The following is a 25,712-nucleotide window of genomic DNA, read 5'->3' as shown; positions in this document are numbered from 1 at the left end:
CGCTTGCGTGACTTCAAGTTGTCTTTAATTCTTCATCTTATAGTTGAGACAGGCGTGGCTCACTCCGCGATTTCGTCGCTTTGCAACAGGTAGCTACAACTGCTACAAGTACATCCGTCCCACACCAATTTTGGTGGCTAGCCATAAGCTGCGCGTGGCGCTGTCGCCACCTAGCGGTCATATCTGTCCTGATCGTAACAGACGCATTTGTTAGAGAGTGAATCTTCTGTACCTAGTACTATTATTTATTCTGTGGTTGAGATGTGATGTGGTGTGATGTGTGTGATCTTATATTATTTGCTGTGTTTGCTGGTCGCCAGTAACAATGAACTGGCAATTAAATCCGTTCGCTACTACGTTGGCGTCTGTTATATCAACCTCATTGATATGACTTTGAGATAACATAGGAATTTGTCCTGTGGCCTGCGAATAATCAGCAATAATTTATTTTTAGATTTGCAATCATGCTTTTGTAAACCAGAACTACAGGATATGGGTTCATTTATCCTTTATAACTTACTTTAGGAAATGTTACATATTTAATCATACACTTTTAAAATCTATAGGGAAATTAAAAAATAAATATTGTGTATCTTTATACGTTAAGTTTATGACACAGCACATCCTTACATGAATATTCATCACTTATATTAAGTCGGTATCTGATTATAAAAATATTTTAATAAATGTTCAGCAATGTATATAAATTCATTAGTGACAATGGCGACCTTTCTAAACCAAGCTCACTCATATTATAAATACGAAAACTCTGTCTACTCGTACCAGTCTGCCGGTCTGATTGCCGGTTTCGTAGAGCTAATCTACATATTAGACTGATTTTAATAAAATGTGGCTAGTATACAAAATTACAAAAATAATCACTCGCGGGTAGAGACGTAGGTACAAACATAACATAGGCACAGCTTGTATTATCATACCTACATATAAAGTTTTCTTCATCATGCATCATGCAGTTGCCTACATTATAGGTAGGTAGTTAAGTACATTGTATCATTTATTTAACCTTCACAAGTATCATAAGCAAGTAGTTTTTTTCGTTTTAAATTGTATTACACTGTAACGGTAACCAGTACTGTGTTACAGCTTTCACGATTTTTACACATTATTAAATTGTACTTAAATACGCGATTAAGTCCCGCAGTAAGTACTGTATTGTGGTTTATATTGAGAGTTCTGTACCTAAAGGGCAAAAGGAATGCAATTTTTTTTTATGATGTACAATTTACACACGTATTAAAAAACAAGCGGCCAAGTGCGTGTCGGACTCGCCCATGAAGGGTTCCGTAGCAGCAAGTAACATAATAAAATTGCGGTTTACGATTTATGACGTATTAAAAAAAACTACTTACTAGATCACGTTCAAACCAATTTTCGGTGGAAGTTTGCATGGTAATATTAGGTCATTACCTACGAAACACGAATTTCCATACAATTAATTTTGCGGATATTTTTTTGATGGCTAATTCAAACCAAACAAAATTTTTCCAGTAATTTTTGACACCTTTAAGGTATGTTTTCAATATCTCCATTTCTTGAAAATTGGTACCATTAGAAAAATATAAGTAATTTTAATACTCGAACCGACAGCACATGAAAAGACCTATTTTCAAGGCTTAATTCTGAACACTTAACAATAAAAAATAACAATTAATTGCTGTCAAGCAGTTTGGCGAAATCATATTGTAGTTTTATTGTAATTGTGTATGTACTTTTGTAAAAAAAAAAAAACTAGGATCAGACTTATATCTATGAACAAAAACGCCAATTTCATAGGTAAGGACCCAATATACATCATATATTTTTTTTAGTTTTATCATTCTAGAAACCTCAATATCATTTTTGAAGACATATCCATAGATACCCCACACGTATGGGTTTGATGAAAAAAAATTTTGAGTTTCAGTTCTAAGTATGGGGGACCTCAAAATTTAGTGTTTTTTTTTCTATTTTTGTGTGAAAATCTTAATGCGGTTCACATAATACATCTACTTACCAAGTTTCAACAGTATAGTTCTTATAGTTTCGGAAAAAAGTGGCTGTGACATACGGACGGACAGACAGACAGACAGGCAGACAGACATGACGAATCCATAAGGGTTCCGTTTTTTGCCATTTGGCTACGGAACTAAAAACACGTAACGAAGCGAAAGTACGAGTAGGTTACATGGCTATATGTAGGCATGTGTGCAGGCGCATTAGCGTCTCGATGCTAATATATTATACATATAGTTACCTATTAGGTTTTCTCCTACTATATAGGGCTCGTATTAATTTCTTCTATGTTTTAATTTTTGCAGTCGCGCGCATGAATTTCAGAACATATGCTATGAAAACGGTTGTGAACGGGGGATGTGTACCTACATTAGCGCTAATTGATGCGAAGAATGAATTATCACGTTGAAGTTTGTGGTTGTCACCAAGTGCCGGTCCCTATAATGCACAATGGAGCGTCCGTGAAGTATAATAGGAAGCCGTATTTGCTTATTAACCTGACGCGCACTAGCTCTATCCTGCTAAGACCCAAGGTCCTACCTATAGAACTTATTCAGTTCGATGAAATTTAATTTGGAACAGAGTCGGTTTTGTTTTGTTTCGTTCAATTTTCAAACAAAACCAAAATCAACTCTATTCCCTGCACTAAAGGTTAAAATTTCAGTGGCAAATTCTAGATTTCTCATTTGCATGGCTGGGCCTTAGAAGGCTATTAGAAGATCACCCAATGATATAAGGCATTACTTACTATTAAGCTTACAATGTGAGAGGATCGATTATCTAAGGAAAGATAAGTGTAGTAACTATTGACTACTAGCCAAGTGTAGTCTACTCTTAAATTAAATTTCATACTTCATTGACATAATTTTGAATAAGCAATTTCTTCGAAGAATACTATTGCTGCTATTTATAAATTGCTTTTACTTCGCAGGACGCACATCTCGCCGGCTGGCCGAAAAGATAGCCGAACTGGACACATACGGCGAACTGCTTTCAAAACAATCGACACAACTACAGCAGTACTTCGACATGTGCGTGGCCAAGCTACCGGAGATCGGAGACGACGTCACCGAGGCTATCGACGCCGTTGAGTTGGCTGATGGTAAATATTGTCATAGACCTTATTATATTGTTTACTACTTTCGGAACAGTCGACACAACTACAGCAGTACTTCGACATGTGCGTGGCCAAGCTACCGGAGATCGGAGACGACGTCACCGAGGCTATCGACGCCGTTGAGTTGGCCGATGGTAAATGTTGTTATAGACCTTATTAGTAGACTACTTTAAAAATTGTCGACACAACTATACTCTAAATCATAATTAGATTCCAAAAAAAGTAAGACAATGTTGCCACTTTTTACTAGCGCGTCTTGTATTTATGTAAAAATAAGTAAATAAAAGTACTGTTTTAAATCGTAGGCGTAAAATTACCAATAAATAAATTATCTTAGCGTATTTATTTATAAAAAGGAATTTACTATTCTACAAACAAATGATTGCAGTGGCAACATTTTTTGAAATCTAATTATGATTTAGAGTTTACAGCAGTACTTCGACATGTGCGTGGCCAAGCTACCGGAGATCGGAGACGACGTCACCGAGGCTATCGACGCTGTTGTTGGCTGATGGTAAATGTCATAGACCTTATTATAGTCTACTACTTTAAAAATAGGCGACACAACTACAGTAGTACTTCAACATGTGCGTGGCCAAGCTACCGGAGATCGGAGACGACGTCACCGAGGCTATCGACGCCGTTGAGTTGGCTGATGGTAAATATTGACATAGACCTTATTATATTGTTTACTACTTTCGGAACAGTCGACACAACTACAGCAGTACTTCGACATGTGCGTGGCCAAGCTACCGGAGATCGGAGACGACGTCACCGAGGCTATCGACGCCGTTGAGTTGGCTGACGGTAAATATTGTTATGGCTCCTCTACAGTACTCTACACGAATGGCCAACGCCGGCCAATCCAAGGGACGCAGCCATGCGGTAGACTGAGATAGCAATATCACTTGCTCCCTCTAATGCATAAATGCGTCCCTTGGATTGGCCGGCGTTGGCCATTCGTGTAGAGGAGCCATTATAGACCTTATTAGTCTACTACTAAAATAGTCGACACAACTACAACAGTACTTCGACATGGGCCTGTGTTGCTAAGCTACTGGTATGGTAAGCATTGTCATATACTCTATATTGTTTACAAGATACTTTCAAAACAGTCAACGCAACTACAATTGATTTAGGTGACGGTAAGGATTTTTTTGTTAGGCTTATGTCTGTCGCCTACTTGACAAATCATATAACAGTAACCGTAATCAAAACAAGCCCAACATTGGAATCTAATGTCTTGCCTCACTTTTTTTTATTTTTACGTTAAGTAGCTTTCGAAACATCTGTATTGCTGTATTACTTAATAATTATTTAACGGTCGCTAAGCCAGATTATTGGCGTTTAGAAGTCAGAATATTGATATTATTGATGCTATAGGTACTAAAAGCGTTAAATGATATTGCAGTGGTCTCGTGTCCTCGTTTGACACATTGGTGTTAATGGATCGTAAATTTACGCCGATTAGGGAATATAAATATTATTGATATCTGACTTCCAATACCATACGCACTTCCAATAGGTACTATATTTGTTAAGTGAGTTATTTATCGTGTGTTAGTTGTAAACAGTATAGATATGTTAACCTTCACTTAAATTCTTTACATATTTTGCTCTTTATTTAGCCACCGGAGTCACATAGCGACATCTACCGTGAGAAAGTTAATGCTTCGTAAACGGCACCTAATGCGCTGTGCCTACTACTAAGTTTTTTGTGTGTACTTACTAAGTACAATCATCTGCTAATAAAATTGTACCCACCTGTTGATTGAAAGTATAATTTTTTAGGTTCATGCAGAATTAGACCTTTTTAGATTTAGCCTTGCGACTATTTAGCGTACTAACCTTAAAATACGCGGGTCGTGTTGCAAATGCGCGCTTATAGCCGGCCACCTGAACTCCGTCTTAATGTCGTTAACTTGTAATAAGATCCTTCGTTTTTTCTATCTCCTGATACACGTACAAGGAGGATCTACACCTTATTATTATAAACTTGTGTATAGTTTAACCTAATAGGGTATTTGACTGTATTTAAAATAAATTATTTTATACCATGCATGAAAGCACCAGAAGATTAATAGAGAAACGTAGACAGCAGTTATTTTTAGACACAATATCTATTTTAAAACCCGTATAAAACTATAAAGAGTAGGTATTTTGATTGTGACGTCACATTGTAGTGTTTCATATAAATACCATAGTAGCGAAATTGTTTTGACAGTTCGAAAAAAGAAACTGATTCGACTAGTAGCACAGAATAAATAATAGTACTAGGTACAGAAGACTCACTCTCTAACAAAACGCGTCTGTTACGATCAGGACAGGTATGGCCGTTAGGTGGCGACAGCGCCACGCGCGGCTTATGGCTAGCCACCAAAATTGGTGCGGAACGCATGTGCTTTTAGCTACCTGTAGCAAAGCGACGACATCGCGGAGTGAGCCACGCCTGCTAGTAATAGTCAAATACCCTATACTCTATTTTTGTATGCAGGTAACCCGCTAAGCCTGCACGCAGGCGAAGTGCGCGCGACGAGCACGTCGTTCAAGGCGACGGTGGCCGCGACGCTGGGCACGCTGCAACACTGCGCCTCGCTCATGCGCCGCCGCGAGCGCCAGGCGCGCCAGGCCGAGGAACTCTACATGTGAGTGTAGCACACCCACACCCGGGCTAGCTCCCGCCTTCAGGGCTCATTTAGACGATGCGAGAACTCGCATGCGAGTTTCATTACATTGCGGTATTTGATCGGTCGGTTGAATTGGACGTCACCAACAGTCCGCAATGTAACTAAGATTGCATCCGAGTTCGCGCCGTCTAAATAAGCCCTCAGTGTCGCGTTCAACGGTTGTAGCATGGTCGCATTTTTATCACCTTTCACCATGTCTGTCACGTTCTAACAAGTATGTAAGTGCGAAAGTGACAGGCGGTAAAAATCCTACCATACTACAGCCGCAGGTGCCGTAGGTCAGAGAGCGGAGTTTTTGATAAATCGTACCGCTTTTACGGTACACAATACGGTTGTCACAAATTTTATTAGCAATCTTGAGGATTTTATCTAGTGACTTCATCGATTCGAATCCTGACTTTCGCTTGATAGAGACAACTCACGTACATAGGTTTAAAACGCACTTTTAAAAAAAATTACTATTTATAAAGTGCGTTTTAGATACTTTAAATATGTATGGCACTATTCCTTTCGACTACCGTAAAATGGGGTGAGTAGGGTCAAAACTGAAATTCAACCCTCGGTAACAATTTATTTTTACATATGAAAACTGAATGGTGTATATAATAAGTGTTCCGGATGTTTGTATTTTAGTTTTTTTCCATTTCATAACTTTGACGATAAAGAGGAAAACTCACCTCACCCCGTAGTACCTCGTATTTGGGGTGAGAGGGGTTTTCATACAAAGGTGATTTTGGAAGATTGTTGGATCGATTTTTTTTATTATGCGTATTACTATAGCTCCATTTTAAATTGGAATACATTATTTTTGTAGCAGTAGCCTTAAAATCCCTTCTCACCCCCCTCTCAAGCCTTCTCTCCCCATTCATAACCCACCTCTCCCCGCGAAACCTACTCACCCCGTTTTACGGTATTAACTGTTGTCATTGTCAAGTTTGCTCGTTGCCAACGTCAAGCAACGCCACAGACTATACAATCAAGTTTTGCCATCCCTAATAATTCCTCGTTGCAACGCTGAGCCGAACGCAGCCGAGAGCGCTCGAATCCCCCATTGATTCTGGTCACAAGGTGGCAGACTCCAACTGCAAAAGTGACAACCAACTTTTGCAGCTCGCTGGACCTACCTCAATGGAACAGTCAGCAGCAATAGTTGCTAAGCGGGCGAGGTGTTCAAAATGATCTCGACGCGACTTTATTGTTAAGAGAATAAGAGCCTGTCAAGGTAATTTTGAACACCTTGCCCGCTTAGCAACTTCTGCTGCTGACTGAACAACAAGTTAAAATTTATTTATGTCCGATTTCCGTACTTTCAAATATTTATTTAAGTTTGATATTAATGTTGTTGGATTGAGATCTAAAACATTCATGTTGTTGCAGGGCTTTGAAGAACCAGCTAACAGAAGCGAGGTTGGCGTCAAAACCAGGCCCTGATCACGAGGTATGTCTTACGCATAAATCTTTACTACATGGGAGCCAAAATCATCTGTCCTAAGTAGGAATTAGTTTTATAGGACTTTTCACTTGTGCTTTGACCGTCTCGAGACGCATCTCATGCTTTCTTAGATGGTTATCTTACCGTAGCTAGCTGATCAGCTCAAAAACATCGTAAGGAAACCGGACTAATCCCAATAAGACCTAGTTTCCCCTCTGGGTGGGAAGGTCAGACGGCAGTCGCGTTCGTAAAAAATTACTTCCAACGTCAATTCTTGGGATAAGTTGTCAAGCGGACCCCAGGCTCACATGACCCGTGGCAAAATGCCGGGATAACGCGAGGAAGAAGAGGAGAGCTCAGCTAGCTAGATCATATTTGGCTCCCGCCGTGTATCAGTATCACGTAGTTCTTATATTAAATTACTCCTGTTTTTATGCTCTTTTGTAGTACGAGTTTATCTTAGATTTTACACATCTTATACAATCAAGGAATCTTTGCGTTTAACTGACCAATTGATCATCGGTTGATCTTACGTTTTTGCAATAAGATTTACGAATTGTCAGTTAACCGATGCAACGCGTTAAGGGAACGTTTTCGTTAGAGCGTGTATCTTGATATTTTGCGTTTCATTTGTAAATTATATAAAGGCTCTTCAATATTTAAAATAAAATTTGAATGGCTGACTTAATTCTGGCTACAGGTAAAATCTAGTTTAGGAAAATGTGCACTGCGGTTAACCTGACCCGATCATACCACAAGGTTTATGAACGTTTCTAAGTGTAAATTGTGTTCTACAGTACCCATGACACCCATATTTAAATATTACAGTTTTATGCATGGGCACATTGGGCTTGTAATTTTGTAGATGCAATAAAACCAAGGGCGAATAGCAATTTCATGTAGTTGTGTTATTACAGGGTTAAGATAGGTCTGTATAATAATATCAAAGAGAATAGAGTGTATAGAGACGGATTGTCAGAGTAAATTATGTAGCCACTGTAGGCCAAAGGTATGGTGCAATCTTTTCGAACGAGGGCGCCATAACCTTCAGCCTACTCTCGAGTAGATGGCGTTAATATTAATATTTAACTAGTTAACATATATCAGTGAAAGAATAATGATCAAAAACAAATGGCATTCTAACAGTTTTAATCGTCTGTCGAAAGATGGCAGTAAATGTACTGTAGCTACATAATTTACTATGACAGTAACTCTCTATTCCAAATTCTCTTTAATAATATTATTAATTTAACGACGCGTGTCATAGTTTAGATATATTGTTTTATTGTCTTCCTTCAGCAGTTCTCAAACTTTTGTGACGAAACTAAAGAAAAACACTGGAACACCAAATTAAGCCTCCTGATACTGAGCTATGTAAGAAGATTTTTTACTCTTTTTAATGTGAATGTCCAGCGGTAAATGTAAAGTAGTATTATGAAAATGATTTGTACTCGTAGATTGTACAAAATAAAATAAAAATATATAACTTCATAGGTTCTAGAAGAAAGTTGTTTTTAGCTGTCCGGTTCAATATTAAACACTATTTCTTTGTATTTGAATAACGGTAACAATACTATTAGGTATAGTTAATTATTATGTGCACATAGCCATGGCTAAATGTGAAATGTAGGGAAATGTAACAATAATTACGCACTTACGCAGTATTCATAATTATTATAATTATAGTCTCCTACGATTAACTTGCGGCTTTACAATTAAAAAGAGACCTGTAGACCATGGGCGTACGCAGCATTTTTTAAGGGGTGGGGTAGAAGCAGGGGAGGCTGGGTACGTTGTAACAGGGTACGGTTGAAACAGAAATTCTTAGCTTATGGTCAGAGACCAGGGTGGGGCAACTGCCCCACCTTGCCCCACCGTGGGTACGCCTATGCTGTACATTGGTAGGCGTCTTCGGTATTTAGATGTAGACAATACCTATAGCTCTATCGTTTTTAGTTACATTTCTTTAGTTTCGTTCGATTTCATAACAAAAATAAATCCAACCATATTTCCTTCACAATTGGCTTCAAATTCAACTGGTATTTTTTTTAATTCGGGGCCTAGGAGGTTAAGTAAGATGTAATATATAAACTAGTTTTATTCCCAAAACTCAGTTACTACTAGAAAATCACTGCGCAACTTCTTTACCAACCCCGTGGTTGACCTATAGTACAGTCGCCATCAGGTATATCGGAGCAGCCAAGGCGTTCACAAATATCTGAACACACCTCCATTGTCAAGGCGTTAGAGTGCGTGTTCAGATATTGTGAACACCTTGGCCGCTCCTATATATATGATGGCGACTACCAACTTTAGACAAAACAATTCAAATGGGTCAGCGGTATCGAAGTGTTGCTTATTGTGGCTATATTTGTCTTATTATGCATATTTAACCCTTTACCTACGGGCTATTAAATCGCTCCGTCACCGCCCAATACGGGCATGTTTTGGCGAGAGTCAGCGGTTAGGCATAATTTCACTTACTTGTAACATTTGAAGTATTACAGCTACACACTTGAAACTTCACACACACAATAAGTATAATGTGTTTAATCAATAAATAATCACTTGGAGTAATAATATTCACTAGTTTTTCTGCCATCAAGCAATATACCAGTCACTAAGAAATTGAAGATTTTTAAGTTACTACTCGCGGATTTCACAAGTTTACGTTTAAGAACATTAGTTTATAATATACTTAACACAAATAAACGCTTAAATAACGATAATTATGAAAATAATGCATAAATATCAATCACAAAAAACGTTGCACTAAAACAATTTGCCACTTATGGAAAATAGTGATGTACGTCTATCGACGCATTTGTCGATATATCGATAACCTAGTAAATGTAAAACTGAAATTTAACAAGTGATGATTGTGGTGAAATTATTATTAGGTACAATAGTACCTAATAATGATTTTATAACATGTTAAATTCCAATATTTTAACCAAAAACGGTAAAAAAACACTAAAAATAACACTCCAAACACTCCCACGCCGTACTCTCATATCGACAACAAGTCGATGAAATTTGAAAACAACACTATTGTCCGCCATATTGAATTCAATTATTAGCACCTCTGCAGTACGGGTGTCAACTCCAGTTGCCAGCAAAAATGCGGTAATTTTAAAATTATGTTTATGTCAGAGCCATCTACCGAAATATTATGATATTTTTTTCTTCGTATCTATACTAATCACAGTGCATAATGTGACCGCTATTACCAAGCCACAAGGTCTCGTTTTGTTTAAAAAAAATGTTGAACACGACCATTACTTCGATCAACTATAGTTGACACCCGTACTGCAGCGGTGTTGCCTTACTGGCAACTCTGGTTGACACCCGTAGGTAAAGGGTTAATGCACTGCATCGTTACTACTGAGTCACAGGGGGCAATGACCTCTTATTGACTGCAACTAAATTAATTACGACCTAATGTATGTAGAATGTAGATAGTTACTGCAACCTTTTCATTTAGTCTGTATTTAACTGTTTACCACATAAAATACAATTTAGCAAACAAAAAATATTATTAACTAAAATTGATATTAGTGGGCATCATACTTCTTTCCGTTGTATTTATTTTTGAGATACTTCATTAGATTTATTTTTTAGAAATATTTGCATCACAATTCTAATTAATCCGAAATGAGTAAAGGCCCATTTACATTATACAATACAACTTTCTTGCACTTTCCATACAATAAAATAGAGGCAATAAAATATTGCTCAGTCTAAACCTAACGTGATATTCTTGAATATTGAAAGCAACTTAAATACAATACTGGCGTAGGTGTAAACAGAGACCAAAAGTTAATTGCATGCCAGAATTGCCGTCCACTTTCTGGGTATTACACACCAATTTCTGGGTATTAGTTCCACAATAAGTAATTCATCATTAAAATAATTATTGTAATTACTTTAATAATGAAGGTACGTTATTTATACGTTTGAATATAATTAATACGTTTGTGCCTTATCTATAACAAAATATTTGACACTAACCGCATTATGGAAAAAACATTATTTTTCGTAAATATTGTTCCATAATAAAATAGAATAATCACTTTCTGTTTACAAAAAAAGTACATACAATTACAAACGGTCTCACCCGACAAAATATGTATAATATTAAATAGTCAACACTAACAGTTAAAAATAAAAAGACGTAGGTACATACCAAATTCGATGTAGTTTCTCTTGCTTCCGAAGTTTTCCTTAAAAATGAATCAATCAAATTGTACCAGGCAAGTTTTGGTTTATAAACATCATTACTTCCGGATCCTGTACCCATAGAATTTTTCACCTTCTTCTTTTCAGCGGGATACTGTGTTCTTATGTTTTTAATTTTATTGATAATTTCTTTGGGACCAAAATCTTCAATCCCAATTTCGATGGAAAATGATTTTAGTGCAGCATCGCGGGCCTCTCGACTTTTTTAATGAATGTTTTCCGTGACCCACAAACATTCGTGATTTCTGTATATTTCTATAAATTTTATCATATCCGAATAACCAAATTTAAATACGTTTTTGCTCATATTCACAACTCACAACAGAAAATTACAAAAAATCACAAACAAATATTCAATGAAAATTTGCGGTGGCAAATACATGCAATAATTGCAGCAATACGTCATTTATTGTACAATTAAAAGGTTTAGACTTGTCAAGACTTGCATGCAATTATTTCCGTGCAATAATGTCATTATTATTATTTATTTATTACAAGGAGATAAAACAGAAGCATGCAAGTGAAGAACAATATAGATAGAGTATACGTAACTAGTACAATATAGATTATGCTGTTTCCTTAAACATATCTCACCGAGAACATAAGTGGTATTTAAATGTAAACCTAGTAACATGCAAACACTTAACTATTTCAACTACAACTACTAAAACTACTTTAATTTACCTACAGTTAAACATAATAATTTATATTATGAAAGTTACGATCTATAATTATCTATCTTACTGTTTACTTATTGTTTTTTTTTTTTTTTTTTTTTTTTGTACAATTTTGTGACAGCAGCCTTGAATGAGGCGCGGGAGCATGAGAATAAATCTACATTAGAGAGTAGCTTGTTGTGGTGGTCGCAAATTCTGTGTATGGGAGCCCGTTTGCCTGCGTTGGAACGCGTAATCGGGAAACTAAATAAATGTTTGGACCTGGTCAACTTCTGCGGAGTGCGGAACTGTAGGGCCGCGAGGAGCTGCGGGCAGTCTACATCGGCTACGCAGATGTTGCGCAGCATCACTGCGTCAGCAACGGCTCGTCGGTCCTCCAGAGACAGAATGTTATACTTGATCAAAAGATCAGCGTATGAACAACGTGGACTCTTCATTTTAAAATTTAGGAAACGTAAGAATTTCTTCTGCACCATCTCTATTTTGTCAATGTAAATTTGATAGTATGGGTTCCACGCTACGGAAGCATACTCAAGATATGATCTTACAAGTGATTGATACAGTAGAATAAGAGTGTCCTGTTTTTTGAATGCTTTAGATGTACGTATAATGAAGCCGAGCATCTGATACGCTTTTTTTACAACGCTGTCTACGTGTACATCAAGGGTCAATTTCGAGTCTAAGTGCATACCTAAATCACGAGTACTTTCAATAGTTTCCAGACGGTTTTGATTTATATGATATGAGTTACGAATTATGTTTTTCTTTTTTGTAAATATCATATGTTTACATTTGTTGAACGCTAGAAATAATTTATTTTTTTTGCAATAGTCATAAAGCTTATTTAAATCATCTTGTAGTAAGGTGGTGTCTTCATGACATTGCACCCTTTTATAGATTTTGAGATCATCAGCATATAATAGGATGTGACTGTGTTCGAAGCAGGACGAAATGTCATTAATAAATACTACAAATAGCAGGGGCCCTAAAATTGACCCCTGGGGCACACCAGACGTTACGGCTGTAGGTGACGATGTGAACCCATTCACTACAACAAATTGGGTGCGATTCTGTAAATATGAGGCAAACCACCTAAGAAGATTCCCTTTTATGCCGTTGTAGGATAGCTTGTTCAAAAGCATCAAATGATCCACTTTATCAAAAGCTTTCTGGAAGTCTGTATATATTGTGTCAACTTGCTGTGTCTCATCTAAAGATCGAAAGAGGTAATCAGTAAAAATAATGAGATTAGTAGATGTGGATTTACCTGTAACAAAACCATGCTGTTCGGACAGTATCGAATTTTTAGCAGACTCATAAACCCGGGAGTGAACTAATTTTTCAAGTACTTTAGGGATACACGACAAGATTGATATAGGGCGATAATTCTGAATATTGTCTTTCGGGCCAGATTTGTGGATAGGGGTCACGTTTGCTACTTTCCATCTCTGGGGGAAAATTCCTTCTTTCAAACATTTATTGAATATGAGCTGTAGCGGCAGCGCTAAAGCAGAACTGGTTCTTTTTACGAAAACTGGGCTGAGTAAATCGGGACCAGGACCTTTATTAGCATCAATCTTATTTAGGGCTGAGCGTACTTCGTCAATTGAAAATGTAATGCTAGACAATGTATTAATAGAGTTACTATCATGAGACTGTTCAAGAGTGTCTAAGTTATAGCTATTTGGTGAATTTGCCTCAAACACAGATCGAAAGTAGGTCGCGAACATGTTACATATCTGGCCTGGACAGTTAGAAGTTATGTTTTCTAACTTCATTGCTTGTGGATAGCCTGCGTTTGTTTGTCTTAGATTCGCAGAATATTTCCAGAACTGTTTAATGTTATTACTAAGTGAACTTTCTACGCTATGTGTATAGTTATTAAAGCAGTTTTGAATCTGAGTTTTAGCCCTGGCACGCAAGAGTGAGAACTCCTGATAGTCTCGTTGAGACCCATATATAGTCCAACGATGGTGAACTTTACACTTGCGTCTCAATGTACCAATCAGGCTTTTTGAGAACCAGCTGGGGTAGCGTGTACTTTTAGGTTTAGATAAAGGAACAAAAGCGTCGATGATTTTATATATTTGTGTATAAAATTTAGAAACACAGGTTTCAGGATCATGAGTGAGTTCTGACACCCAATCGATTGAGTTCACTTCGGATATTATTTTATTATAGTCAGCTTTATAGAAGTTGTGTTTCGGTCTTGTAGCCATACCCAACGTTTTCGGTTGCGATAGGTCAAGTATTATGGTTAATGAAGGATGATGTGGCACATTGTGAAGCAAGTGATCCATGGGTTTGGACAAACGACATTCTTGTATATTGCTGAACACTAAATCTAAAGTTCTGTTGTTTTCATTCAAGACGTGATTGAACTGCCTGAGATTGGTGAAAGCCATTGTACAGGAAAGCAATTTAACAGTTTCGCTATCGCAGCTAAGAGGTGAACTGGCAGGCATATTATCGATAAATGACCAAGCGACGCCAGGTATGTTATAATCGCCTATTAACAGTAATTTGCAGGGACACATACTGGAAAAAATGTCTTGTACTTTTAACAAATGTTTTTCATAGATTTCTTTTTTGGATGAAGGCGGTAAATAACAGGCACACATTATTAAGGTATCTGCAATTATTGGAATCTGAAGATATATTTCCTCAAGATCGTTCGCTTCCAAGTCCAGGCGCCTAGTAACATTAATATGTTTTTTTACTGCAATTAAAACACCGCCGCCACTCTTTTTGAGTGAGGTTTGTAGGTTACGGTCACGTCGAAAGAGATTATAATCGCCGGTAATGATCTCTGCATCCTGTATGGAATCATTGAGCCAGGTCTCAACCATAACTATAACATCGTAGTTAGAGGACAGTAAGTTCATTCGTAATTCGCTAAGTTTTGATTTGAGACCACCACAGTTCTGATAGTAAATAGAGATGTAGTTATTATTTATAACGAGGTGAATCATTAAATGAGGTATAATAATAAATCAAAGTGTTGCTCCCTGCTGCAGTCAATACATAGAAACACAATTTAAAATGTAAAATATTCCATAACTTAGTATACCGCCATATACGGCAACATAGTCACATTTTTAATAGATCGTTTTCACTACGAATATTAATAACTCGAGAATCGTCAGTTTTTCGCACCATTATATTAGCGTTTTTAACCCATACGTATTTATAGCCCTTTTCACTAGCCTGCTTGCGCGCCTCAACAAATAAAATTTTTTTCTTCAGAGTTAAGTGTTCATTTATATAAAATCGTTGAACCCTCGCAACGTCAGCTGCAGTAGTCTTGGGAAAGAGATCGGCGGTAGAGAGCTCGCGGCGAGCGCGCGCCGCCGCGATGACGTCGTCGCGTAGTCGCCTGCTATTGAGCTGGATGACGATATTTTTCGGACGGTCGCTGGGTACATTGTGTGCCGTGCGGTGAATAGCTTTGATTTTATCATCTGAAAGCGGTATTCCAATTAGCCTTCCAATATCGCCGGCGAGCTGTACGAGATTTTCGCCTTTCTTTTCAGGGATATTTTGTACTTCGATGTTACAGATACGCGCAGACTGGTCCAAATCGTCGAGTTTAGTCTGCAGGACGTCCAGGTCTTTCCGAAGGCGTTCATTCTCGAGCCTTAGCTCGCTGTCATCTTGTACGTCCATGGAATCAAGTTTTTGGTCCAGTCGCTGTACATTTTCCTCGCACTTTGTAAGTCGGTTATCGAGTTTTTCCAGGTCGCCTTTTATACTCTTTGTCGCCTCGCTGATTGCTGCGTTGATGTCGTCGCGCCACTGCTCACGCAGCTTTTTAAATTTGATGTCTAAATAAGCAGTGAGTGCGTTAGTATCAACGTTCAAGATCGAAGTGTTCTCAATGTTCTCATCCAACGGCTGTTTTGGGGAGCCGATCGTGGAGGTAGTAGAAGCGGACGTTAGATTTTTTTTCATTTTACATGCAGGGCATTTCCATTTAATTTTATTCATGGGAAGAATTTTTTTAAAATCTGATTCTTGCATTTCGGCACAATTGTAGTGCATGTGTTGTTGACAACCAGAGCATTTGATCGCATCTTTCTCTGCTAGAGGTTTCGGGCACTTGCCGCATTCCATATTGGCAACACAAGTAATTATTTCACGAATATTTATTTATATTTCAATTTCCCGTACCACGAACCGCGGCGATACGTAAACGACAGCACTATTGCAGTAAGATATCACGAAACTCAGCGATACGTAAACGACAGCGCTGTCACAGTAAAATATCTTGGTATCGGGGCGAGTCTCTGCGCAGTCTGCGGGTAGATAAGTCGCGCACTTGTTTACGTTCGTGAGCGAGTAGTTGAAAAGAAGTGAACGGATTTTTAACACTGTGATAACTTTACTGTTTGTAGTAACTTTTGAGTGCTGTTTAGTTTAACAGAAAGATGGAAACACGCACTACACACTGGTATACTGTACGAGTTACAAAAACAATAAAAGCCATTTTAAAAGATAAGATGGAGCAGTTAAAAACACTGTTGTCGTTCGCGAGACGTAGGTACGTATATGAATGTAAACAAAGTAGGGTAGCAATTATTTCCAGGCAATGATTGCATTCAATAATTGTATGCAAGTTTTAGATTATTGCTCATGTGTAAACACTATGGTTCTATTATTGAATACAATTTTTGAAAGGCAAGGCTTGTATGCAAGAATTGTCGTTTCTTGTACAAGAAAGTTGTATAATGTAAATGGGCCTTAAGGGCTCATTTAGACGATGCGAGAATTCGGCATTCTCATGCGAATCTCATAACATTGCGGGTTTTGATCGGTCGGTTGAATTGGACGTAACCAACAGTCCGCAATGTAACTAAAATCGCATGCGAGTTCGCGCGCCGTCTAAATCAGCCCTAATAGTCAATATATCACACATCACACTGTTGATTGCGTCATAGCCACTCTCGGCTCGATTCGAACTTTAGGATACGACAAATGTTACTGCTAGATACGATATGTTAGTGTCAAATGTGACGTTTTTGTTTGAAGAAACGTCACATTTGACACTGACAGATCTAATCCATATCGTATCTAGCCGTAATATTTGACGTATCTTAAAGTTAGAATCGGGCAGTCTGTGCTATTAATCTTTAAAAATAGTAAATGTTTATCTAAACGTTTGTGGGTTATCTAATGTCGCCCTTTGATTTCTAAGAAACTTTTGATCCTGGACAGAAATGGAATCGTTTCGCATAAAGAATAAAGCCAATATTTACGATTTCGTCGCTGAATGTTGTTTTTTTACGAAATCCGCAGTGGTAAATCATTGTTAAATAAAAAGTTAAGGAGGGTCTCCTAAGACCATTGTGGCATAGCAGCACAGAATCTGATAGTTGCCCTCAGTGCCCCATTTAATAAATCCATCCTGTATATTGGCAAAGTTCTAACCCATAAAACATTTACACGCAAGATTAAATACCTTTTGCCAATTTTATAAATGCATGTGACATGTGAAAGCATTCCTCACATACATGTGTATTGCGTATGATATTATTAATTTATTCGCATTGTGACATTCATCAATGGTTTTTTATCCACTTTACGTTCTATGTAGTAAACTTTTTTACTGTTCTTTCTTATTTAGGTATTCTGATCATCGAATTATCTCAATCGAATTTAATTCTGTTATTCAGTCCAGTACCCAGCATATAAAAAGTAGGATTATGATATAACAATAACAGCATTAAAACAATCAAAACTTTCCCATTTGTATTCTCTTAAAACCATAAAACTCGTCTCATGAATCAAACATTACGCGACTATAATACTGATATCAGTGTTGTTCCACTTAAAGTGCATAATTCCTAGAATTCTATAACAAACTATAGATAGAATTATCCGCAAGTATCTCTGAATAAACTTTACAATACTAACTCACGCTTACGTAAAACAAACAATAAACTAAACCCTATAGATAAACTTTACTGAAACATATGTAAAATAAAAGCCGCATCGCGTTAGTTTGCACCAATTGTACCCCTCACTCGGCTCGGACCGGTCGACGCCGCCAGACGTACCGTGTTAAAGATTTTGCGTATCGTAAACATCGTATCGTAAACGAAATCGGTTAGCATACGGTCAAGTGCGTGAAATCAATCGGTTCCGATGTGTTTTGTGATGATATATTGCTACTGAAAATATTTCTGTTTTATCAAAATGAAGTTCAAACTTTTCAAGAAGAGCATTCGTCAGGTGAGGATTGTTGAAACAGATGCGTTTCAGTGTTTACGTCATTTTAATTAAGTACCTAAACTTCCTAATTAGAAAAAGATATATTAAATATTAAAGTTATCCACGTAATTTAATTACATTTGATAGTGTAGCTCGTTACGAGATATAAATCGGCACCGCAATCATATTTAACTAAGTTTAAACAGACACTCATCAATAAAACATTGTTATAACCTACATAAATGAGTCCTGTATTCTTATCAGTGAAACATTCGTTGTGTATATTTTGTGTTATATATTGTTCACTATTGAACCTATTTATTTTCAATAGTATTTAATGTGATAAGTAGTTTACGCTTGGTCCTATATTTTGTTTGGATTTCAGAAACAAACTACCGCTTTCAATATGCTCAAAAATAACATAATTGCAGAATCAGATATTTTATATATATTTTTTGTGCAACTACGACCAAATTGCTTACGTGATTTACAACCGAATTCCACTAGTGTTAGTCACAAATAGTTAGTAGGTAATAGAATACGGACCAATTTTAAAGATAACAATAATATGTATTTTTTTTAATACGTTTCGTTGTCGGATGTTTTTCGTCCTTTGTTCACCAGAATTAAACCATTTGAATTTCGATACAAATATGTTTTACATACTTGCTTTTGAGTTTGACCAGAGCTAACCAGCTTTTTGTACCAAAACAAAAACACTACCTTAATGCAAAAATGTCGAGGGAGCAATCCAATCCTGGTTACTTTCCATGCCAGACGATTTACTTAACTGAATGCCCTTCTAACGACATGTCGCGACATAGGAAAGTTTGCACAAGAAATGGAGAAATTCCTTGGCCCCTGCAAAAGCTTCACGTGTGCATCGCAATGCCATGCCAATGCCGGTTTGCTCTGACCCACATTGACGCTAGGGCTACCATAACAACTTTATTGCACGGGACATTCATATTACGAGATTTTCACTTGTTTTTTTTTATTATGGTGAATACTTATAAAGAAAACGGGATATTATAAAATGTCGGCACTTCAAACTTACGCCTTTATTCATAAACGCGCTACAAACCTCTAATAATCTTTTGTCCTTATCTGTCATATTGACTTAAGTATAAGAAAGGGATAAAACATAATTTAACTAAATCAGGCCCGTAATATGAACAAGGGGGTTACTGTATAAGAAATGGTAATCATAAAATGTGGTTGTTAATATTTCGAACCGCCATACTCAAGGTGTATTTATTGGAGAAACCGCAAGATCATAAGATTTCTGCCAATAAGTTCCAAAAAAGTTATCTCCAAACTGTTTAAGAAAAGAAGCTTATATTACCTACAAACGCTTAATATTACACAAATACCTAAAAATACAGTACAACTACATTCCTATTAAAAAAAAAAAATTATAACCAAGGACTAATCCTATAAAAATACTGGCAAATGGGTACAATGCAGTTGCATTCTGATTATTTAACACCGCGTCAAGTGCAAACCATACGCAGAAAGGCTTGCTAGCGAAAAATGCAATCATTTATGTAAGAAATTACTTCAACGATTACATACTTTGATTTTGTACAATTTTATGTAAAAGCTACAATTATCTAGGGAGAGATTCTTAAGAAATTCCTAATCAATACCAGTTCCTTACTAATAAACCCAATGATGTATCTAAGATGTATGTAAGAAAGGGTTGGCAAGACATGCAAAATTGTAGTTTTATTATGAGTTGAACGCAACATCACATGAATCTTATAATTAAACTATATGTAAACTTTACTTTGAAGTCACCTTGGCTATCACAATTACATGAAACGTTACGCTATATTCATTTTAATGATCACTCTTATACATACACATTAACGTCCTCGAACTTCCCGTACGGTAATCCTCTATTATTTAATACTGACGTAACTATTGCAATGTCGTTAATACGGTAACGAGTATGCCAAAATCGTGGCCAGCGAGGTGGGATAAAGATTGGCCATGCGATTATTGCATTCTTGGTAGATGAACGTCCTATGTGTCAAAAGATTTCATATTTACACACATTTTTATACTACATATGTACTTGGATGTTGTGATCGTATGGTTATTTCACGCTCGTGAAAGTCGTTGTCTCTGTATTAAAAAAACAATACACCTACTCTTACACCTTTACGTTTCTGTTAGGTAAGGTTCCCCTTACTGCATGTAATAATAAATATTTGATTAAATGAGCAATTCTCAAAAAGTTTGTACGTTTCTGGGACATTTTGGGAAATGTGGTGGAAGTTGTTCAGCTTCATGTACTTTACCAGCATACCAATTTTTATAGAGATCTAAGATGTGATCGAAATGTACAAACTTTTTGAGAATTGCTCAATTTTGAACTTTAATAGCTGTCAAAGGAGTTGAATATCATATCCGCCATATATGGCATTGTAGGCGGTAAAGGGTAACATTTTCATGCGTTTTGTGAATTAGGAAGTATCAGCAAAGCTTTAGTTATTATAGTTGGCGTTTAGCGCTGTTAAGAGTTCAGTGTAAACTTAATTATCGAGCATCAAAACATTCCTCACGTTGAAGCGAATCGAAACATTTGGTTCTATTCGGTAGCGTAATAAAAGAGGCACGTTCGGAGAATCCGTTTTAAATTTTGTAGATTCGTTTTTTTTGTAAAGGGACAAAAGCACAAAGAATGTGGGCTAGGGTGTCGGTTTTTGTGCCCCTAGTAGGTAGAATAGGATAAAAAGAAAATTCAACAATGATTCGATTTATTAGAAAAAGTCGGACGAACCGTGGGCTTTGAACTTGAATAACTAGGTAGGTATATCATTTCTACTTTACTTCCCATTGGTTCACGTAAAATAAATGAATATGCTCAAAGCGCGACCGTCGACCCATTCCCAGTGTTTCCGCGAGGCTTCTTCAAGTGTTTATCATGTTTTATAAAACTTAAACCAGATACATATTGAAAAAAAAATCCAAAATTGAACAATAATCTAAATTCTAATTCTTCCGAAAAATAGCCATAGGAAAAATTCGTAAGCGGAGTCACGATCCTCAGCAGTGAGGGACCGACTTAGAAGAAGAGAATCCGTCCGAAAGTCCGAAGTTAGTACCTTCCTAAATTACTGAACGCGTCACAAAATTTTTGTTTACCTTTTTTGCATTTCGCAATAATGACAACTAATGATTATAAGCACGAAATTCTTTGTTTTAACCACGTCGCCCTCAATGCGGGCGATTTAAATTGCGCGTGTGAAAACAGCAGTGCATTGCGAAATCATATTAGGGTCACATTTGTTACGTAGCAGGGCTGCGGTTACCGTAACTCGATACGCTATCACAGCATAATGGAGTCCATCTGGCACCGGGCCTAGGTCGCCCGGTGCGCTTGGTTCTAGATGGGTCTCGAATGTAGTTTGCGTTGTGGCTTGTGCAGGATTAGGTATATGTATAGATGTATAGATCGAATGAGGCGGCAAGGAGAAATGATATAATGTCAAGTAATGTGTATAACATATGGCAAATGGGTGGACGCGCTCATCAATTCTAGATATTAGATATCTATTACGTAAATGTTGGCTGTGAAATTTGGGCTTACCAAAGTTATTTTTGGTCACAACATGCATTTTCGTCGCTTTTAATTCTTCCACCGATACTTAAATGACAGTAAGTTTGAACAGATTGATGCCACATATTTGTTAGCTTACGCTCGTTGCTTAATAGTTGAACTATTGATTAAAGTATCCTTTATTCATATCATATTGTGTGCTAACAGTCCCTTGGGGTATACGATTGTGTACCTTTTAGTGGTTGGCAGTATTCAATTGCGCCTTTTCTCGTGCAGTCTACATTCGAAATTCAATTTTATTGTGCTAACCGTAACGTTTATGTTTGAATGATTTTATTGATTTATAGGAAGGATTTGGATTGGGTAACGCCGAAACTATGGCTAACTGTTAGAAATTCCTCTAGCAATGAATTGTCCTCGTTTATTATTCTTGTCACGTTTGACACGAGAAGCAGCTACGAAAGGATATTTGGTGCTGTATATGTTTGTAAAGCATTTAACTTTGTTTTCAAATTAACACAACTTATATCTGGTATTTATTAAACAATTACAACTGATTTTGAAAGGAATAAAGAGAGTGAAATTCCGTATGACGGCACAATATATGAAGTGAGCATTTGAAATTCAGTGTACCGAGAAATACATTCTCATCGGAATTTAATTTAATGTGATTGAACTGATATTGGATTTCTATTGATACTTGTAAATACTTCCTGATTTGATTCATATCATTGACCTCGTGGCATTTGCTGTGGCTATAGCGGCGCTGAAATTGTTAATTCTATGTGTACTGGTTGTGTAAGTGTGTATACCCGTTTTATCAGACGACCACAAAGCCAAAATGAAGGCTTCTTAGGGGTTGGGTTGAAGGGAATCTTATGATTTTAGCATATCTATGTGTGTGAGTAGGTGGATACGTACTTATGTGTGTTCCACCATAGTGTCAAAACCACTGCGCCGGTTTTGATGAATGAGGTGCCGATCAATTCGTTTTTGTGGCCCTAGTGACACTGGTGTTTCTTACAAAAAACCTAAGCCGGTTTAAAGTTCTTTGACTTTTTTTACTAAACTTTTTTATCGATAGCAGTTAAGTAGAGCGCTCGAGATGTGTACTCGTAACTTTAATTTCGAGATATTAGGTATAATAGGGTAGGGTAGTAGGTTTAACTAATACTAATGTGGGTTCCCCATCTAATCATTGGTCCCTTTAACTCTATTTTAAAGGCAGCCGCGGTGATTTTCCTACAACAATGAGGGACTTTAAAGGGCCAATGATGTAGTTCACCATATGAGTCATCATATGACTCATAAGATTACTGAAGAGTTCTTTCGCCTGAACTCGTCTACACTCAGCGATGTTTTTTCAATACCACCATGGTCATGTACAAAATGATCTATTTAGTCAGAAGCAATTTCCTATTCATTGTTTTTATTGATAACGATGTTTTTATAGTCCAGAACGCTGTAGTATGTCATTGGTGACTAATTTAAGACGATGACGTATTGACGACAACAATACGAGTATTTTGATCTATTTCAGGAGTTGAGTTAGAAGATGTAGTTTGTGAGTTGACACACGATTGGTAGGTACTAAATGAATCTGTCAATATTTTGTAATTTTTTTCCATCTTCCTTCTGAAAAAAAACGATATCTATGACTTTAGAAAAATTGTTAAGCGTAGGCACATTGGTGAACGTAACTACAGATATTTCGTTCAAGTCAATAATCGATAAAAAGAAAGTTCCTACAATGTACTAAAACCTTACGCCTCGTTTTTACCCCAAGACAATTGACGGGATTGTATGACGTCACCTTTAATATGCTAATTCCCACACGAGTCCCAGAACAAAGACCTTATTGTGGCGGGCCCGGCTTTTTACCGGCGGCAGTGATGTAATGTAAATCTCTGACCTTGTCTTGCTGATAGATAGGCTCTGGTATAGTCAGAGAGGCGTATATACTTTCAAGTGAAGAATGTGTCTATGCCGTTTTGGAATTGCATATGAAATTATGTTCAGCAAATGTGCTCCGTTTTTCGCGCGTTTATGTTTTGTTTTGTTTCTCTTAGTATTAGTACAGCGGAATTTTGTATGCGTAGCCAAATTAGGTACTGGTAATATATTAAAATATTAACGAAATGTATACTTATCTTTATATATAACTGCCTGCTCTCACTTTAGTCTTATTTTTTTGTAGGTACTAGTAATTAAAAAAATAGGCTGTGACAGACGGACAGCCAGACACATGAGTGATCCTATAAGGGTTCCGTTTTTTCCTTTTGAGGTACGGATCCCTAAAAAGGACAATAAATATCTTAAATTAAAGAATTACTCTTTAGCCCGCGGACTGGACGCAAGCTGTCTTAAATCTTTTAATGGTAGAATTAATTATCTCTTTGCGAATTGCATGTAGGTTACATATTTTATGCACGAGCTTCATCACGACTTTACGAGCTATATAACCTTATTCCATGATGTCCATGTTAGTGAAAAGTGCAATGAACGAATAAGAGCGTCCATGATATTTAGATTGCGTGCTTCACACCCGAATGAGACATGGGAATGGCTATTATGTCAGTCATGGGTAGTCAAACTGTCTGTCCGTCCAAAAATAGACGTTGTCAGGTCAGGATGGTGGATGGTATAGTTGTGTAGAGTGGGGTGCGGGGTGACGTCATCGGTTCAAATGGTCCGACACGCCATAAAGGGGTGTGCCTCCCTCGGAACGATGATACCTTGCCGCCTCTGCTTTCGATTAGTTTCCAAATAATTGTAGCGTAGTGTCGTCCCTGAACCGATTACAAATCATAATATCGACAGGTGACAAGCATAAGTCACTAATTACAAAAAAAAAATTAAACTTTAATCGACCTTCTTTTAGTACTAATATGATTCACTATGGCTATGAACTTGTGGTGGTACTTAGTGACTTTTGCTTGTCACCCGACGAATATATAAATTTAGGAGGAAATAAAAACGATGAAAAGTATGACAACGCACATGTTTTAATTGTCAAATTATTGCGGCCTATTACCGATCCTGTGAATACTGTATAACAATAATTGAACGTTAAAATGGACCTTTTGTTTGAATTAATTTGGAAAATGACATTTCGGTCGCCTACATAAAAAACCGGGCAACTGTGAATCGGACTCGCGCACGAAGGGAAAAACGGCAAAATATCACGTTTGTTGTATGGGAGCCCCACTTAAATATTTATTTTATTCTGTTTTTAGTATTTGTAGCGGCAACAGAAATACATCATCTGTGAAAATTTCAACAGTCTAGCTATCACGGTTCATGAGATATAGCCTGGTGACAGACAGACGGGCAGACAGACGGACAGACAGACGGACAGACAGATAGACAGACAGACAGAGTCTTAGTAATAGGGTCCCGATTTTACCCTTCGGGTACGGAACCCTGAAAAGTACATATTTTTGTAATAAAATAATATTGATATTCCACCGTACGCGATCTGATTCGAATTGAATTCTCCACTGCTGATCATATCGTAAGCAAGCGTTTGAAGATTCCAAGTAGTTTGCTCAGTATGCCCGTTAATTGTGCTCGTCCCTGAAACGCATCAATGCCGCTGTCTTCAGTTATATTTAGCGGAGAAGGCCGAGATATTGTTTATTTTCAAATGACTGATAGCGGCTGTGGCGTGTTTTCTTATCTTCAGTTAAAGTAAATAGTACCTTCTCTGCTACGGAATAACACGAACTTTATTGCAGTTTTACTGCCACTTGGTTATATATTATATATA

The 25,712-nt window shown here is 37.2% G+C and overlaps 1 protein-coding gene and 1 long non-coding RNA gene across 2 annotated transcripts in view; both read left to right on the top strand.

Annotated features, from left to right (window-relative positions):
• Positions 1–25,712, top strand: part of LOC134798273 (uncharacterized) — a 683,132-nt gene that overhangs the window by 445,807 nt on the left and 211,613 nt on the right. The gene's annotated exons all lie outside the window — the stretch shown is intronic.
• The window catches only part of LOC134798244 (ceramide transfer protein), a 66,616-nt gene that overhangs the window by 6,854 nt on the left and 34,050 nt on the right, over positions 1–25,712 (top strand). The window contains exons 4-6 of the mRNA XM_063770622.1: positions 2,945–3,115; positions 5,625–5,775; positions 7,195–7,255. Of these exons, the coding sequence (XP_063626692.1) occupies positions 2,945–3,115; positions 5,625–5,775; positions 7,195–7,255 (383 nt within the window). The remainder of the gene's footprint in view (positions 1–2,944; positions 3,116–5,624; positions 5,776–7,194; positions 7,256–25,712) is intronic.

Source organism: Cydia splendana, chromosome 16 (assembly GCF_910591565.1).
Source record: "Cydia splendana chromosome 16, ilCydSple1.2, whole genome shotgun sequence".
Taxonomy (NCBI): Eukaryota; Metazoa; Arthropoda; class Insecta; order Lepidoptera; family Tortricidae; genus Cydia; species Cydia splendana.
This window is presented reverse-complemented; position numbering and strand designations above follow the sequence as displayed.